The sequence below is a fragment of the Leiobunum rupestre genome, chromosome 4, assembly GCF_980474605.1.
Source record: "Leiobunum rupestre chromosome 4, qqLeiRupe1.1.hap1, whole genome shotgun sequence".
Classification (NCBI taxonomy): domain Eukaryota; kingdom Metazoa; phylum Arthropoda; class Arachnida; order Opiliones; family Sclerosomatidae; genus Leiobunum; species Leiobunum rupestre.
This window is the reverse complement of record NC_143387.1, coordinates 35,770,655-35,788,568: the sequence shown is the minus strand read 5'-3', so window position 1 is coordinate 35,788,568 and position 17,914 is coordinate 35,770,655. Positions and strand designations below refer to the sequence as shown.

Below are 17,914 nucleotides of genomic sequence, written 5' to 3'. Positions count from 1 at the left end.
GTTTTCTCCCAAATACCAATCGAAGAGTCCAAGATACTCAGAAAAGCGGCGTTCGTCTTTGATCCAACTGTTAATTGTAGAATTTTAACGCTTTGGCTTTGATTTCATTATACGACAGACGACTTTGGCTTTGTGTCGCAAAGAAAGAATTGATATTTCCAACCGTTTCAACATGAATATCTTTATATGTTTAATATTTATTTCGTTGGTTTATTTTTTTAACCGAAATTTAAATAGGTATATATTTTTATTAGAAGTCGGGGACGGTTAATCATTATCCATGTTTAAATTGATTTTTTTCAGGAAAAAATGTAAACAAAGAAATTTACCGGTTAATAATTTTACATATTTATCAAAAAAATAATCGGATAATACAGAAATATAAATTACTTGATCTAAACATTTTTCGAATAATTTTGAGAGCTTTATCTATTGAATAAAAGTTAACCATCCCCGACCTCTAATTTTTATTAATCAGCTAGGCTAATACCCAAGACACCACCTTAGGCCTATAAGTCATCGAGCGACTTTTAAAGCCATTAATTCAGGTGGCCGGGTTACGACGCGTAGGAGGGTGGTGGCAAGCCCTTCACGCCACGCGAGCCAACAGCTCTCTTAAACTAACTATTAACGTTAACCTCAACAAGTCATATTATGGAAGGGGAAACCGAAGAGCTCGGGGAAAACCCCTTAAACCAGTGGGGAGAGAACTTGTAGACTCAACGCGGAAGGAGTTGTTCCGAGTTGTTTTCACCCAGTGTTACAAGCTGGGATCGAACCCGGCTCCTCTTGTCATGGGCGTTTAGATACCTATTTGTCGAGTTTCGCGTCAAAAAAGATCGGGCAGAAATTTCGGTCGCTTAAAAAATATTGAAATCCAGTTATAAAATTAAGTCACCATTAAAACCAGGAATAGTCGGAAAGTAATACCGTAAAAGCTCAAAAGCGCACTTTGTTGCGCGAAATTTGTAAATGTCCAACTTTTCCAACTTTTAGTTCGATCAATTGAAATTGAAAAATGATCGAAACTATCTTTAATTAATCCATTTGTTTTTTATTTAATTATACACATTGTGTATTTCACAATGAATATGCCTTTCTATTAAGTAACATTGGCCTTCTTGATTTGAATATTCATGGGTGACGTATCGTTGACGTTTTACTACGAAAAGGCCCGATTAAATTCGACGAGATACACGGTTTTTAATAGGGTTGTTAATTTTCCGGAAAAATAAAATGCGGAAAAATTTCCAGAAAATTTTCCGAATTGCGGAAAATTTTCCGCAAATCGGAAAAATAAAAAATTTAAACATATATTACTTTTCAAGGGTTTTTAATGTTTTAAACTTTTTATCGATTTAAAATGACTAATATCAGTAAACATACTACAAAACATTAATAGTGTTACATTTCAACCAGTTTAAACTAGTCTATAGGTTTAGTTTTACTTTTAGATTCGAAAAAATTAGGTGAAAATGCCGCTTTATTTAAATTTGCAAACAATATATTAGACAAATCATGGAATGAAAACGTTTTTAATATTTTCCGAACGGGAAATTTTCCGACTTACAACACTAGTTTTTAAGCATAAACTGAACTGAACTTCTACGTATTTCGTGACGAATGAGCTACGTAAAATGAAGTCCAGCAAGGCCTATTGGTAGCATTTCCATATTAGTAAAAGATAAAATAACGATTGCCAATCAATTTTACGACAAAAAAAGTGTATATTTAAAGAACAAGTTTTTATGGTGTTTGTCAATAGTCGATTGTTATAGATCAATTTTTTTTTAAAATAATTTAGCGCTTTTCACGGTGGTAGGGCGTGCTAAAGTTGAAGTTCTTTCAAAACAGAATTTTTGGAACGCAATTTATTGACGACACTCGTCTAGTTGCAGATCATATTTCTTTCGCAATGGTCCGCCCATAATGGGCATCGCTATTCTGGCAAAGGTCAAATAGGTAAGAAGTCAGACGTGGGCGGAATAACGCTCATTAAATGTTGAAATATCCGCGCCGGATTTCACGGAAAATGTTTATTGAAATTCCGAAGACGCAAAACGGCGAATTAATATGGTTGCTAAAAGTCAGGAGGTTACACCAAGTGTCCCCTTTTAGGAACACAAATCACGTCTGAAGGTTGGCGAGCGCCACTACCGAAAGAAAGGTGAACGCTTCTCGTCATATTGACCCTAGGTCGGCGGTGGACGTCAAGGTTAAAACGTTTATGACGTATTTCTCTCGGTAGAGGAAAATTTTTGTCACCGCCTAACTCTTCCTTTAAGACTCAACTCAAAATAATGATAAAATACGCGAAAAAGTAGATAAGTCCATAAATAAAAGGGATAATATAGCTAAATCCTAAACAAATTTGAAGAAATTTAAAATTTTACTAATAACTCGTACCGATAGGTCTTCGAGCAACGCGAAACTCGGATCAAATAGATCTTCGAGTCCATAGGTGGTTTCTTCTAACTTAACTCAAAATAATGCAGAGGTACGATGTTGAACAAGACGATCATGCTGGCTAGGTTGGTAAAAATACACTAGATATTCTACAACTGAAATTCGCTATACCCTATACAGGGTGCTTCTAAAAGTTATTAAAATTTGAAGATGTTGTAGGGAGTGAGTTGAGAAGTGTGCCTGTTTTTGTCCCATTTTCCTACGATGAGTTAAAAGAGCGCCAGAGAGCTTCAAAGTGTGGCCTACTAGCCCCTGGAAGTAGGCTACAACAAGCGCAAAACCAAGCAGCAGGGACTTTAAATACCGTTTAAGTTTACTGTTTTTACGCTAGTTACCTCGATTTGTTTACAGAGTCCTTTTTTTACCTATCACACGAACCCAAACCTTAATATTTACGTTTCCCTGCTGTTTGGTTTTGCGCTTGTTGCAGCCTACTTCCAGGGGCTAGTAGGCCACACTTTGAAGCTCTCTGGCGCTCTTTTAACTCATCGTAGGAAAAAGGGGGGAAAAACAGGCGTACTTCTCAACTCACCCCCTACAACTCCTTCAAATATTTGCATAACCTTTAGACACCCTGTATAGCAGAGGAAATATTACCTCCATCTCTAGATACGTCGCTGAGCTTACTAATTAATTGGGCCAATCTTAGATTCTTCGCTAACTCCAGTTTAGTAGTCGATAAAAAGCAGACTTAATCGAAACTAGGATAGGCCTACTCATTGTTTCGTCCTAGCACGACCACACGTTCTGGTGGTGACATCTCAACTTCGTCGTTGTTCGAGAGTTCATTATTGTTTAAAGGTCAACGCGCGCGCTTGAAGCCCGGTTTTACCTTCAATCCCCGGAATGGTGGACTTCCAAATACCGCGCGATTGTCCGAATATAACTTCAGCTGGATCCGTTTGAGTAGAAGTTCGTCGCTAACTTGGCGTTGTATGACGGGCGACGAAAGCAATTAAGACAAATTAATTCCAGAAGTTTCTGTTCTTGAAATTTGAGAAAACGTCGAGGGAGCGGTTAGCTTTCTAAGCGAATAAACTAGAGCCCCGCACCGATAGCAAATAAGTCGGCGGCGGCGTTTGGTCAGAAATTGATCAGCGGCGGCGGCGGCGGCGTTTGACGGCGTCTCTATAGCCACGTTCACACTTACCCCTAGAATCGCTTCGTTTAGATAACTAGTTTCCAAAACCAGCGTGAGAAATCGCTTCATGTTGGTTCTGAAGCAACTCGTCCAAGTCGGTTCGCTTAGAATCGCTTTCAAAACGACAAGGCGGGGAAGTCAAATTGCTCGTATTTTCAAAAATAATGGGGATACAATTCTAAATAATATCAAATAATATTACTATATGTATAGTAAACATGATTAACTAATTGTTTTGGTATACATTTTAGTATTTTCAAAATTCTAGTCATAATTTTAAATGGCGTTAAGCCTTGGCTATAAGCGAACCGGGGTGAAGCGATTTCGCACGTGTGAACCAAGAATTATCGTCGGCGGTCAAAACTGGCATACAAACTGACCTAAACTGGGTTTTGGCTCTAGTGTGAACGTGGTTTATGTAAAGTTTGTCTTGGAATTTATTTTAATTACTTTTATATTTTTTCAGTTTTCCTTTAAGGCCATCCTTTGGTTTTAGACACAAATTGCAATAGTTATTGTTGGTATCAACTACCTTATCTCTTTTCATTAGAGTTCCGAAATAACGCCAAACAACACTTTTCTCTTCTTTATCGAATTTGATTTGCAAGTCTTTATTAAATTCTGTTCGGTCATCTTCATCTAATTGTTTACTGTTCTCAGTGATTATAATATGTTTAGTTGTAATTTAACTTTCAATTACTTGGCCACTGAGCAGCCTGAGCGGATTGCCGAACGACCTAATCGTATTCTGTTAAAATAAAGCAGACGACACTTAGCTGAAAATGAAAATAACAGAGCCTTCATAACAGACTACGGAGGGCAAGAAATAAGCCTAATATTTCACAAATTTACAGGATATTTTTAAAAAAACCACAGCTACTTTACTCTGCCTAGCAAAACATATTTGAATATGAGAAGAGCCAGAAATTAAAAACTATTATAAAGAGCCAGCGGTGCGCCGTTTTAAAACCGGCGGCGGCGCAAGCCATTTTATATATAACCAGCGGCGGCGCGACAACATTTTTCGACGGCGGCGGCGTTAAAGGAGAGTATAACCTTCTCAGGAATTTCGGGCAATACATATTCCCCTCCCCTTATTTTTCTTACCACGTGTTTACGTAGTGTGACATACCGTGGTTTTTGAGTAGTAATCCCCCTAAAAGTATCGCCGCTTTGGTACTGCTTTATTTTCTCATATCTACTGAAACGCGTTTCGTGAATCTAAAACCACGTACCTCATTATTAAGAAATTATATTTGAATAAATATCCAAACTATAATGCAAATAATTAATTTATAGTTCTGATATTGTTGTTTATATGTTAATTAAGGGTACGTTTAAAAAATAAACACTAAATATGAAACAATGGAGGTTTCAAGTGAGAAAACCTCTTCAAGGCGGGCACGCTTCCTCTAATAGAAGAATTGGTTGTTTCTATTATCGTTCTAGACTAGCGCCATGAGCGAGAAAAGAGAGAAGTTATGGCGCACCCTACCAAACAAGGAGGGATCTAGAATAAACCGTTGATGAAAGGTGGTCAAAGGTAATTGATTATTCCAACACTGACGAGTTTTAATTATCACTAATCGAGCTACTCGGATTAAGCCTGGGACCAAACTCATTTCATCGAAAATCAAGTCCGACTCGTTGCAAAGGGCAAAGGGGAGACACCAACAGCCACTGCACTTCCTGAAATATAATCCAATCGGCCCCAATACCGATGGGATTAAGTTGCCGAAGAAGACAAAACTTATTAGATTAGAACACATTTAGTTTTCTAGGGACCCGGCTAAATGGCAAATGTCATTACTTCGTTACTTGGATCACGTACGGGTATTTTTCTCTTAGTCCTCAAGTAGTCAACGTGAATTAACTTAACTAGTTGATAGTTGTATATTCAGGGGCGTGCCAAAAGGAGTTAGATTAGGGGGAACCAGGTTTTTCCCTAACTATTCAAACAATATCAGAAATAATGGATTCTTACAGAAAAGGTCAACTAAATTCGACTAATTGATCTGTTTTTTTTTTTTTTTTTTGGCAAATGTCCCAAGGGTTTTGAAAAGAGGCATAAAAACCTGATTTTAGCAACGTTAGCCAACACGTTAAAAAGGTCAACAAAATTTCAATTTTGCCAACATACCACCACCAAGAAAGCCAGAAAATCAGAATTGGAAATCACAGAAATAGTGTGTTAAATCACTGGAAATCACGAAATAGTTCTGAACGTTAGGAATCAGGGGTACAACGTTTTCACAACTGACCATTCGTCCGCCAAGACGTAGAGTTACGTTAAGCTGAATATTTGTGGCAAGTTCGAACCTGAAAGAAGTCATTGGCAATTGCGAAACAAAACGTAAGGTCATAGAACGCGTAACATTGTCACGTAACTAAAAAAAGAACTCTTTACCCCAGAAAAACGCTTGAACCGCGACAAGTATCGATCATCTTACAAAGGTATAAAAGCAAAGTAGGTCAAGAAATAAATTTTAATTTGAAAGTACGTCCTCGCGCGTACCTAGGCTTGGACGAACTAAGCGTGACCTCGACCAGGCTCGAGAATCTTTGCTATTTAAAAAAAAAAATACGAAATCGATAGGAACGAATTGAGGAACAACGTACAAAAGGGACAAATCAGGGTCTACTTAGATATCCTCGGCAACATTTTTTTCTCGCAACTTCTGGGGTCTGGGTGGGGGTGAAGGGGGGTCAAAGTGGAGCAAAACTATGACCTTCCGCCGGCACTCCACCCACGACGTCTGCAAACAGATTGACCCCAATTCCAGCAACAAAAAAATGAGCGAAAAAAGCAGACAAAATCTCCAGAAGGGATGTCGGAGAAATCCTCGCTAGATGGGGCGGAAATAAGCGCCGTTATTCAGCGCCCCTCGCGTGAAAGGAGAGCGAATACATGTTCCGTCGTGCGCTTTTATGTTTATGACCTCAAAATGAAGTCGCTTATTCTTTAGCCAACACTGCGTTCGCCAGATGAATGATACTAATTATCGCTCCTCGGCGCTTCAACTCGCTTTTGAATCTATCCGAAATGTAATGCTAAGCGGAAATATATGGCGCGTTTTTCCTATGACCCACGGACACTTCAAATGACTTATTTCGTAGCGAGCGTTAATTTTAATTCTCATTGTCTTAGTTACCGTTTTTTTCCACTTTGGAAACAAATGCGCTTAAAATAAAATTACTTTGCCCCATTTTCGTTAATATCGGGTAAAAAAGTATTTTCACTTTTCGCGCCAATCGTGTCTCAAACGGCAAAATTTGCAATTGTCCGTTACCAGCGCTGATTTTCGTACTTTCTTCGCTACTAGCGAACTCGAAAATGAGGCTAAACCCGTTTTAAGGTAAAATAACAGACTGATCCTTTCTCACTGACAACGGCATTATAACAGATTTGTCAAGTCTTGCCAGGTGGCGCCAGAAGTCTGAAACGTATTAATTTTCAATTATCCCCAAAAAAACGAAACATATTTGACGTATTTCCAATTTATGCAACATTTTTGCTTTCGTTCATAGTTTTCACATAAAGTATGGTTAAAAAAAGCTTTAGAAGTATACAATCCCAACCAGTTTAAATTAGCGACATCTTGTATAAATAAAACAATTAAAATCAAACCTCCTAAATGTTGGTTTTCCCGTAAGAATTTCGGAAAAACCCCGACAAACCATCATAAATTCTGTTGTTACATGGATAAAACCCTACATATCCTCCTAAACTCTGTTGTCACATGGAAAAACCCTACATATCCTCCTAAACTCTGCTGTAACAAGGGAAAAACCTACATATCCTAAACTCTGCTGTAACAAGGTAAAACACTACACATCATCCTAAACTCTGGTTACATGGAAAAACCTTACATTCCATCCTACACTCTGTTGTTACCAGGAAAACCCTACATATCATCCTAAACTCTGCTGTAACAATCGAAAATCCTACATATCATCCTAAACTGTGTTTTAACCAGGAAAAACCCTACATATCATCTAAAACTCTGTTTTTACATGGGAAAAACTCTACATATCATCCTAAATTGTGCTGTAACCAGGAAAAACTCTACATATCATCCTAAACTGCGTTGTAACCAGGAAAAACTCTACATATCATCCTAAATTGTGCTGTAACCAGGAAAAACCTACATATCATCCTAAACTCTCCTGTAACCTGATAAAACCTTACATATCATCTTACACTATGTTAACCGCTACTAGTATTTTAGGTCAAACGACCCTTGTACATGTCAGCTTCTAGCTTCCTGTAAAATTGATTTCAAGCGAATCATAGAGGTAATTTTCTCTGGGACAGCCTAAGTATCCACTCCTAAACTAACGTAACGTAACCGGGACCACTTTAACGATATAGGTGAATCTTAAAGGGAGTATGAACTTCCACGTTTTAAGTGGATCAAGGAATATCACATTTCGTACCACCAGGCACTAATTACGTTAATAACAATTCGTAGCACGTGTTGGCAGACGATTTTTCGATTTAGTTCCTACTCCCTTCAAGCTAGGAGCTGCAAACACAAGGAGAACGCAGCTAGCCTTTAAACCGCTTTAAACCCGCTAACGCATTGTTGTGTACAAATTTCATTGGACGAACCTTTACGCTGAACGTTTTATGATAAGGGGGAAGACAATTTCCGAATTTCCCCCTTCCGACGGCAGCAGGCGCTAAAGCGTCTAGCCAATGAAAATTGTACGCGAGAAAATCCACGACTTTTGACGCGTTGCGTTCTCCTTGTGTGGGGTGCTGTGTTTGTTGCTCCTAGCTCTAAGAGAGAGAGCTTAGTTAGATAAGCAACAAGAAATATGGTAGACAAGACTCCAACTAGCGGAAGTGTAGTGTACATAGCTATCACCCCCCCCCCCCCCCCGACACTCAATTTCAAACGAACAAACTTCTGAAATGAAACCATTTTCTTGGCACTAGCTGATACGCGACTCTCATTATTTGACTTTGACAACTTTCTAAGAATAGGTCGATGTCGAAAAATGTTGGGGAGGCGTGGCTTTCTTTAGACACTCTTCCGCGTGACCATACTGCATTTACGTCATTAGTCTTTAGAGTGGAAGGCTAACGTCAGTAGAATTTTTCACATCAACTTCCTTTGAGCCCAATCCTAAGCCTTGACCTAGTACCACGTAACCTCATCTTTCTAGAGCAGGGCCAAGCAGGGAACGTTTCTGTAAGAACGGGGGGCCCTAATAAGCACGCTTATGGGCTCTTTTCTCCGTTGGGCCCCCGGATATTGGCTTTCCCCAACTGCCCTAGAGATTTCATAACATGACGCGTTTCCAATCGTTCAGCGTCATTGCTGTAATTTAATTAAAATTGGGTAAAAAATGTCTTCGTTTAAATTCAAAATGTGAATCGGATATTTTTCATCCACCTTTTAATACGTCGGGAAATTTTTTAATTTGTCCATGGCTAAAATAATGTTGGTGACGTCAACGTCTCACCTTTGACACCGTGGAGGTTTGACCAAATTTCTTACGAAACCATCCAAGTGCCTGAACCTCATTCGTAAACACCAATCAATTGTCTTCAAACACGAGGAGGTGGCGTTCAATTTGTACGAGAATTTACCCAATTATTAGCAGTTCTGGATTAAAAGCCATACAACTCAACCCCGACGAAACATTTAATACGAATATCTTTTCTATTTTATCTTGAGTCAAGTATGAGGTATTTATAGACAAGAATCCCCCTTCAACTTGCCCCTCAATAAATTATCAGTCTCTCGTGGTCCCTTCCAAACCAATTTCCAGTAAGGAAGAAACAAGGTTCAGAAAGAAAAAGGGGTAACCATTATCATTTAATGAATTACACACTGTTGACCTAAATAGCTAAGTGCGAAACTGTCGGAGACCACGCCATCTGTGAAGAGCACGCCGCGTTCGGTACGTTTCGAGAAATAATTTCCTCAGTTTTAACAATTTTTTAAAATGATTCCCGCTTTTATTTAGTAAGAGCTGTAACGACATTCCGCGTAAAACCCCTTTATAAATATTTTAAAAATATAATAATGTACTTAATTAAAATATTCTGCTAAATTATATCTGAGGTAGAATACAGATGCCATACAACTTCTCCTAGGACGAGCGCTATCGAGATTATAAAACTGAGTATACAAAATGGCTCACTATCGCCATCTAGCCAGCTCCGTAGAAAACAACCAACCTTTAACAGCACACGTTATTTCCCTCCCGCCTAGAATGATGAGTGAAAGGCTCACTATCGCCATCTAGCCAGTCCCGTAGATAACAATTTTTCCTTCGATAATAAAAGACTGGTTTTTTTGTGTATATTTTTTCATTGGCGCGCTTGGTGTGAAGGCTCTACGCTATCCATGGCTATATGCACCAATCTCCCCTCACTATGTTATTCTGCCCCCCCCCCCCCCCCCCTAGAATGATGAGCGCTAATTAAAGGCTCACTTGCGCCATCTAGCCAATACTAGAAATGTGGCTTAGCAACAGGATCAGCCTAGAAGCAGCGCCATCTACTATCGAAATATGAAACGACCTTACCTATTAAAAAATATTTATTTAAAAATAAAAAAACGTTAAATTACTATCATTAACTTGACTAAATTTTAGGGGTTATTTATTTGTGAAATTATAACTTAGGACAATTTAAAGCGAAAAGTAACTCATAACTATTGCCACATCACCCGCTAGATGTCCGTACTGCGCAAGCAACTTCCATTTGGCGGGCGATATGATCAAAATTAGTTTGTTTCTCTTCCGCTAGCGTGTGGAGATACACGCCAGCTATATATATATAAGTACAATTAGAAATTACGAATCCGTATTAGCGTAGACCCTAGAAGATTGTTATACCATAAATAGAAGAAACGAAATTAATCTAGAATTTAAAATTAAACATCTATGACGAAAAAATTGAAGTCATTCAATTTTAAAATTTTATCATGGTACTGACGTGCTAAGTGACCTTTACGATCCCAATTAGCCTTTTCAGTTTATATAGAGCCACGTAGTGGCACATGCAAGAAGCTCATAAACTGTTGGATTTTCGTCTGCTAAGCCGACGCTTTATTGAAAAATCGTGTGCTTAGCAGACGAAAACCCAACAGTTTATGAGCTTCTTGCATTTGCCACTAAGTGGCTCTATGTAAACTGAAAAGGCTAATAGACGCTTCAATAAAATCACAAAGTAATGTTTCCGAGAACCAGGACCTGAAAGTTACTGTTTATATAGTCCTTGTTGAAATAACGGAAACTTTTCACCTGTAGGGTATGCAAAGTGTTTTTTTTTAAACAAGGTAGATTTTTTTGACATATTAAAGGCTTAGCAAAAACACAACGTTTTGTTTACAGGTGAAAAGTTTCCATTATTTCCAAAAGCACTTTATAAACAATACCTTGCTCGCGGGTATATTACTTTTTGGCGATTTCTTTGAAGATGTGTTATTTAAGCGTCTATTAAATTCCAGACTCGAAATAAGGGTTCCTGTTACCCGTGTTAAAGGGAATATAACCTCAGGTATTTGGTATGGAACACCAACGTTTGCAGCTCTGGCCGCTCTTGCCTTTGGCTTTAAAAATGTTTCGCGCCACTGTACAGGGAAATTTGAAAAATTGGAGGAGTCTTCCATAAAGATCGCTTTTGCAGGTTATATTCCCTTAAACGTGAAAGGAACTTTCGGAGGGTTACTTACTCTCTTTTTTGATGTTGGTGATCAGCCTATCATTCCCCGTGACTGAACAATTATCACCGGATGACGAAGATACTTGTCCCATCGAGGTTGACGTGGCTACGGTTGTAGAAGAGGCACAGGAAGCGGAAGTTGAAGGATTCGACGTCATCGTCGTGGACGAACTGTTCGCGTTAACGTTGGACGCTAATAAACTCCGAAGTCTACTCATGGCGGGAAGCGGCGGTGGAAGTAGAGACGTCGTTGGTACGCGCGACATGACCGTGTACGTCGTACAAGTCCCCGAAGCGTGGCTCCCAGAAATGGACGCGTACGAAGGTAACGTCTCCGATTCCAAAGTCACTTCCGGGGTCGTAACGACATCTAAGCGTTTCCGTTTCCGCTTCCGACTCATGACCGAGCCGATGCAAGCCGTGAAGGCTGGGTGCTGTTCCGTAGGGGGTTCGCGAAGATCTTGCAATTGTTGTAAACTTTGAACCGTCGATAAACTCAAAAGATGCGGTGGTTGGCTCGTTTGTACTTGGTGCTGTTGTAAAAAATGGTTCGAGACGGAATTATTCGTCTGCTGATTTGAGATGACCAAGGGCTGTTGAGATTGCTGCAGAGTGGACGTGTTGCATTGGTTCATGGCTACTAAATCTTCGAGCCTGGCTTCGAAATCCGCCAATAACGTGTCGAGTTCGAAGTTCGGGTCCGAGAGCTGTTCCAGCAAGAACGCCGCGGCCGCTTCCGTTTCCTCCGCGGTCGACATGACCACACCCCCGACAGACGCGTCTATCGGAGCACCCCCGGGATTCGATGTTCCTTGGACGGTCACCTCGTGGCTCACGCTCTCCCGCTGCTGCTGTTGATGTTGCTGCTGCTGTTGTTGTTGATGTTGCGATTGCTGTTGATGATTCTGCTGATGTTGAGCTTCACTCGACAAGGAACCGTTTTGAGCGGAGTTGCAATTTGGGGGTGGAATATCGGTCACCAAACCGTGCAGATCCGTTTGAGATAGCTCAGTCAGGTGACCATGGTCTTGAGTGGGGTGGTCAACAATCACGTTGGGTCCACTATCCTGTAAAGTTACGACGTAGTTAATATCGCTATAGGTTGAATGATCAGTTTCGATGACTTACCAAGCAAGAAAGGTCAACCATTTTGCCATCCGCATCTGGACACCACAAGAGGTCATCGTCAATAAAGGGCATTTCTTGGACAACTGACCCTGAAATATTTAATGGAAAATGTTTCAATTTTTAAATTAATAACAACACTTTGGGTAAAACTACAATATTTATTAGCAAAAGTATGCTGAAATATGTACGAAGCCTTTTAAATTTGAAGGTTCCCGCCAATCAAGAAGCCCGTATCAAGCGGTAAGTGGCGCCGCCGATATTCAGTATAATTATTTTTTTTATTTAAAGGGAACTCAAAATATCTTTAATAAAAAGGACTTGGTGTTTAAAATATTTTGGTGAAAATCTAATAGCTTTTTCTTTTTCTGTACTTCGAAATAGCAGATCTAGTCAATTATTCTAGAGAAAATACTAAGCCCGACACTGTGGATCGAATCGCGAGATGGCGTTACGTGTATCTCCTTACGTTAAATCCTTTATAGAGATATTTCACGTCGTCTGCTTTCCCTAGCTTTGGCAGTGCAATGGTCGCCATTTTGAGCTTGTTTCTCAATACGAAAAAGCATTGGTGACGTAGACCCCTATACAAGTGAAATATCTCTATTGACCCATGTGCGCAGTTTGAATATTACCCAAGCTATCAATTAAAATTTAAATCTGAAAGTCGTGTAAGTTTCCCCCCAGATTTAGTTGAAAAATATCACCGCGGATGGCGCTATACGAATTAGGTAATAAGTATTCCTGTATAACATGGTCATAGTATTCAACGGGGAAAGTTTTAAAAAATGCCGAGGAAAATGCTAGAAACTATTGATCATTACCGTTTAGATTGGCGAGGTGCTGCCACCTGCTGGATATAATGTTTACTTCATAGCGATAATGCTGCCGACTGGTGAGCGGTTTCCGAACTAAACGTCTACCAGAACGCAACCTGGAAAGTAAAAATAAAATTATTAAAACATTAATTTTTGTGGACAAATTATTTTTTGGAGGGAGAGAAAACGAAGTATTTTAACGAAGGCGCTTTTCGATAGAGCGATTTTTTTTCCTATAAATATAGATTTTTTTCTTTAATTGACTGTTACAAAAACATTTCCTCCATTGATGCGCGTCCTACATTCCATTGCTCAAAAACACGGAAATACTTTCTCCCTACTTTCAATTTTTAAGAACTTATTTTTACCGGGAAAAAATAGCTGGGAGGAAATTTTTCTTCTATTAAAAACTTTTCTTTTTCAGTTTCGTGACAGAAATATCTGTATCTTTACTTTTTATTCGCGATGCATTTACTAGAAATATGAGAGTAGGCCTCCTACACGACACGCTTCAGTGAAGATCTAAATAACTATGTAGTTTATCATGGTAGCCTAAATTATATTATTCATTTGATCTACAACTTTGTTTTGTAATTGTTCTGGCACCCAAGTATTTTACACAAATAGGGGCAATTTTAATTAGAAATATTTATATTCAATCAGATTTCAAATTTACACGTCAAAAACTGCGATTTCCCAATTCGTTTTTTCGAAATATTGTACATTGCAAATTTTAGTTCACATTCCCAAAAATCATTTGGACTCACCTGTCCAAAAATCGTTTTTCATATAATTTTGTTTATTTATTTATTTAATTAATTACTGATACAGACTGCGAAGCGAGGGTAGCTTATGTACAGCCTTGCAAGGATACCCAGATATAAAACGTGTATATTATCCAAGAGCCCCTGGTAAAAAGCGCCGTTTATATCCAAGAGCCCCTGGAAAAAGCGCCGTTTATATCCAAGAGCCCCTGGTAAAAAGCGCCGTTTATATCAAAGAGCCCCTGGTAAAAAGCGCCGTTTATATCCAAGAGCCCCTGGTAAAAAGCGCCGTTTATATCCAAGAGCCCATGGTAAAGAGCGCCGTTTATATCCAAGAGCCCCTGGAAAAAGCGCCGTTTCTATCCAAGAGCCCCTGGTAAAGAGCGCCGTTTCTATCCAAGAGCCCCTGGTAAAGAGCGCCGTTTCTATCCAAGAGCCCCTGGTAAAGAGCGCCGTTTCTATCCAAGAGCCCCTGGTAAAGAGCGCCGTTTCTATCCAAGAGCCCCTGGTAAAGAGCGCCGTTTCTATCCAAGAGCCCCTGGTAAAGAGCGCCGTTTTTATCCAAGAGCCCCTGGTAAAGAGCGCCGTTTTTATCCAAGAGCCCCTGGTAAAAAGCGCCGTTTTTATTCACCCACTAACTTGGTTTTCATTCATATATCACGTGTTAGAACAGATTTCTAAAAACTGCTCACGAAATGTACGCGTAGTTTCCGTACTTTGCATATTTAAAATTCAAAAATAACAGGAATATTTGCAAGCCAGTGAACACGACGGGACAACGTAAAATGGAAGGTGTAGTAGGCGGGGCCACCACCATTGTTCAATTCAAAAGAGATCCGTTCGGAAACTGCGTAGCTACGCGAATGCTCGTAGATCATGACATGGCCGTGAGTCGGCGTTGTTATTTACGCAACTTGTCAATTAAATTGGTACTCTTTTGACTCGAGGTCGAAGTCACGTGGTTAATAAAAGCCCCCCCCCTCCGGCACTTGTTTCGCGATTAAGATAAATTTTATTTGGAAGAGATTTTAGGTAGGCCCTCTCTTGACCCAGTTTCTTCTGTCGTTCTCGATTTTATTTTCGATGCTAGCGTAACAGCTCCCCCGAACGGACCAGAACGCCAGCGAAAAGGGGAGCGCCCAACCGTAGACGTTTTTTTCAAATGAATTTTGTGGATCTTTAACGACGCTGACAAATTAGATTGACGAAACGTCCGCGAAGCAACTTAGAAAGCTATAAAGGTTCCCGTTAGTAACGACAGGGGGAGCTTTCAAAACACTCCCCCATCTGACTTTGCACTTTAGACGGTTTTCTCTGTACAATAATTCTCGGATGGGATAATTCGCTCCCGAGACATACTATGATAGACGGGTTAAGCCACACTCTGAAAACCGTGTAGTGAAGAACTCGTAGCAATGTAGATTTTACGTAATAAAGCCACGTCTACACTTGGCTACAAGTTTCCTTTTAGACGTTTTATCGCGCTGGCTTAACCCGTCTAATGAATGTTTTCTCAAAGGAAGGTGACTAAGCAGTTTCTTCGTTTCCTCTTTTACGATTTATTTAAGACTTATTCGCGATGCTGCTATCAGGGTTGCCAATTTTTTCAAATAAAATTACCAATTTTTCAGAAACAATTTATCAGTATGGAAATTAATAATTTATTGTATTTTTATCCAAGAAACCAAGCAGTTTCTTTATTTTCACTTTAACGATTTATTTACGATGCTTCTATCAGGGTTGCCAATTTTTTTCAAATAAAATTACCCATTTTTCAAAAACAATTTATCAGTATGGAAATTAATAATTTATTGTACTTTTATCCAAGAAACCAAGCAGTTTCTTTATTTTCACTTTAACGATTTATTTACGATGCTTCTATCAGGGTTACCAATTTTTTAAAATAAAATTACCCATTTTTCCAAAGCAATTTATCGGTATGAAAATTAATAATTTATTGAATTTTATTACGAAGCTTTTCTTCTATCAGGGTTGCCATTTGTTTCAATTGAAATTACCCATGTTTAAAAAATATATTGGAAAAGTGGGCGGGAAAGATGACGCAACAAACGACGTTATGACGTAGATGGGAACGGAATCTCACTTATTAACTTGAAACGTCTGCCAAAGTAACCGTTGGTACTAATTCTATTTTATTGGTAAAAACCTTAACAATTACAAACGGGAATCGTAATGGTGGTTAAAACATTTTTTTGGAGAGTTTATTTATTTTTTATCTTATCTAACCCAGATAAGTAGTTGTCAATAAAATTTCTTCCCAGTGTCATTTCGCATAAATTTATCCCTAACGTTTTTACAAACCTTGGAACTGACCGTGTTAACCAAAGTTTCACAAGGCCCGTTATTCCCTCCGCATAATTGAGTCTTCGTAAGCCGAAGTTCATTTTCAACTCGGCGTTGGTAACTGGAACTGAATAATTTTTAAGCTTAAAATAAATAACTGAAGGGGGTATGTTTGGTGCATCTTAATTTTATATTTTATTCTAAGATAAAGATATAAGGTTACCACAATACTTTCAGATTAAAATTCCCTGACATTTCCTTGAGTATTATTAACTTTATATTTTAGTTGAACTTAAGTTTTTTGGGCTACTTTCATAAAAAGTTTTACGATAATTTAAATTCTACCTTAACAAATTCTGAAAATTCCCGGACCTTGCTATGACCCTTCAGGTTTATTATTAAATTGGACCCCGATCTTTCCCTGAACATTTTGGCCTCTATTTAAATTTCGATTTTTAGGCTAATTTTTAAATTCTGGCTTTTCCTAAACTTTTTAGGCTCATATTAAAATATTGATTTTAGGCCTATTTTCAAATTCCCCGACTTTTGAAGCCTAAATTTAAATTTCCCGACATTTTCCAAATATTTAAATTGATTTTTAGGCTAATTTTTAAATTCTGGCTTTTCCTAGACTTTTTAGGCTCATATTAAAATATTGATTTTAGGCCTATATTTAAATTCTCCGACTTTTGAAGCCTAAATTTAAATTTCAAGACATTTTCCAAATATTTAAATTGATTTTTAGGCTAATTTTTAAATTCTGGCTTTTCCTAAACTTTTTAGGCTCATATTAAAATATTGATTTTAGGCCTATATTTAAATTCTCCGACTTTTGAAGCCTAAATTTAAATTTCCCGACATTTTCCAAATATTTAAATTGATTTTTAGGCTAATTTTTAAATTCTGGCTTTTCCTAAACTTTTTAGGCTCATATTAAAATATTGATTTTAGGCCTATATTTAAATTCTCCGACTTTTGAAGCCTAAATTTAAATTTCCCGACATTTTCCAAATATTTAAATTGATTTTTAGGCTAATTTTTAAATTCTGGCTTTTCCTAAACTTTTTAGGCTCATATTAAAATTTTTATTTTAGACCTATTTTTAAATTCCCCGACTTTTGGCGCCTGTATTTAAATTTCCCAAATATTTAAATTTCGATTGTTAGGCTTATTGATAGAATTTACATTACCAAATTATTAAAGTAAGTCTACCGCAGAACTAACCTAAATTATTATAAGTCCTAAATAAAACTATATATATTTATAAATATATATATAAATATATATAAAAAAAATGTATTTCTAGACCAAAGTAACAATTTGTCTTTTTCATAGCGCGGCTAAACCCTTTCTTTATTTCTAGGACACGGTGTACCAGAATAGAATTTAAAAAAAAAACCCTTTTTTAAACCGAACCTCTAGTTAACGTGCCATTAAAAAACTACGTATAAAAAACTATCCACGAACCCACGAGTTCATTGCACCGTGGCGTCAGACAAGAAAAAGGTTCCACCAATGACGGCTCGCCTTTTTTACGTCGGCAGGGGAGAGAGAAATACAACAACCGTGAACGAAACAGAAGAATTTTTTTCTCTCCTCTGGGTTGGAAAAA

At 38.3% G+C, this 17,914-nt stretch overlaps 1 protein-coding gene across 3 annotated transcripts in view; it reads right to left on the bottom strand.

Moving 5' to 3' along the window:
* Window positions 1-17,914, bottom strand: part of Eip74EF (Ecdysone-induced protein E74) — a 101,583-nt gene that overhangs the window by 40,265 nt on the left and 43,404 nt on the right. For all 3 annotated transcript variants that reach the window (XM_090170615.1, XM_090170617.1, XM_090170616.1), the window contains 3 exons: window positions 13,241-13,350; window positions 12,420-12,508; window positions 11,302-12,358 (listed from right to left, as the gene is read on the bottom strand). In XM_090170615.1, coding sequence (XP_090026741.1) covers window positions 11,302-12,358; window positions 12,420-12,491 — 1,129 coding nt within the window. In that variant the 5' untranslated portion in view covers window positions 12,492-12,508; window positions 13,241-13,350. The remainder of the gene's footprint in view (window positions 1-11,301; window positions 12,359-12,419; window positions 12,509-13,240; window positions 13,351-17,914) is intronic.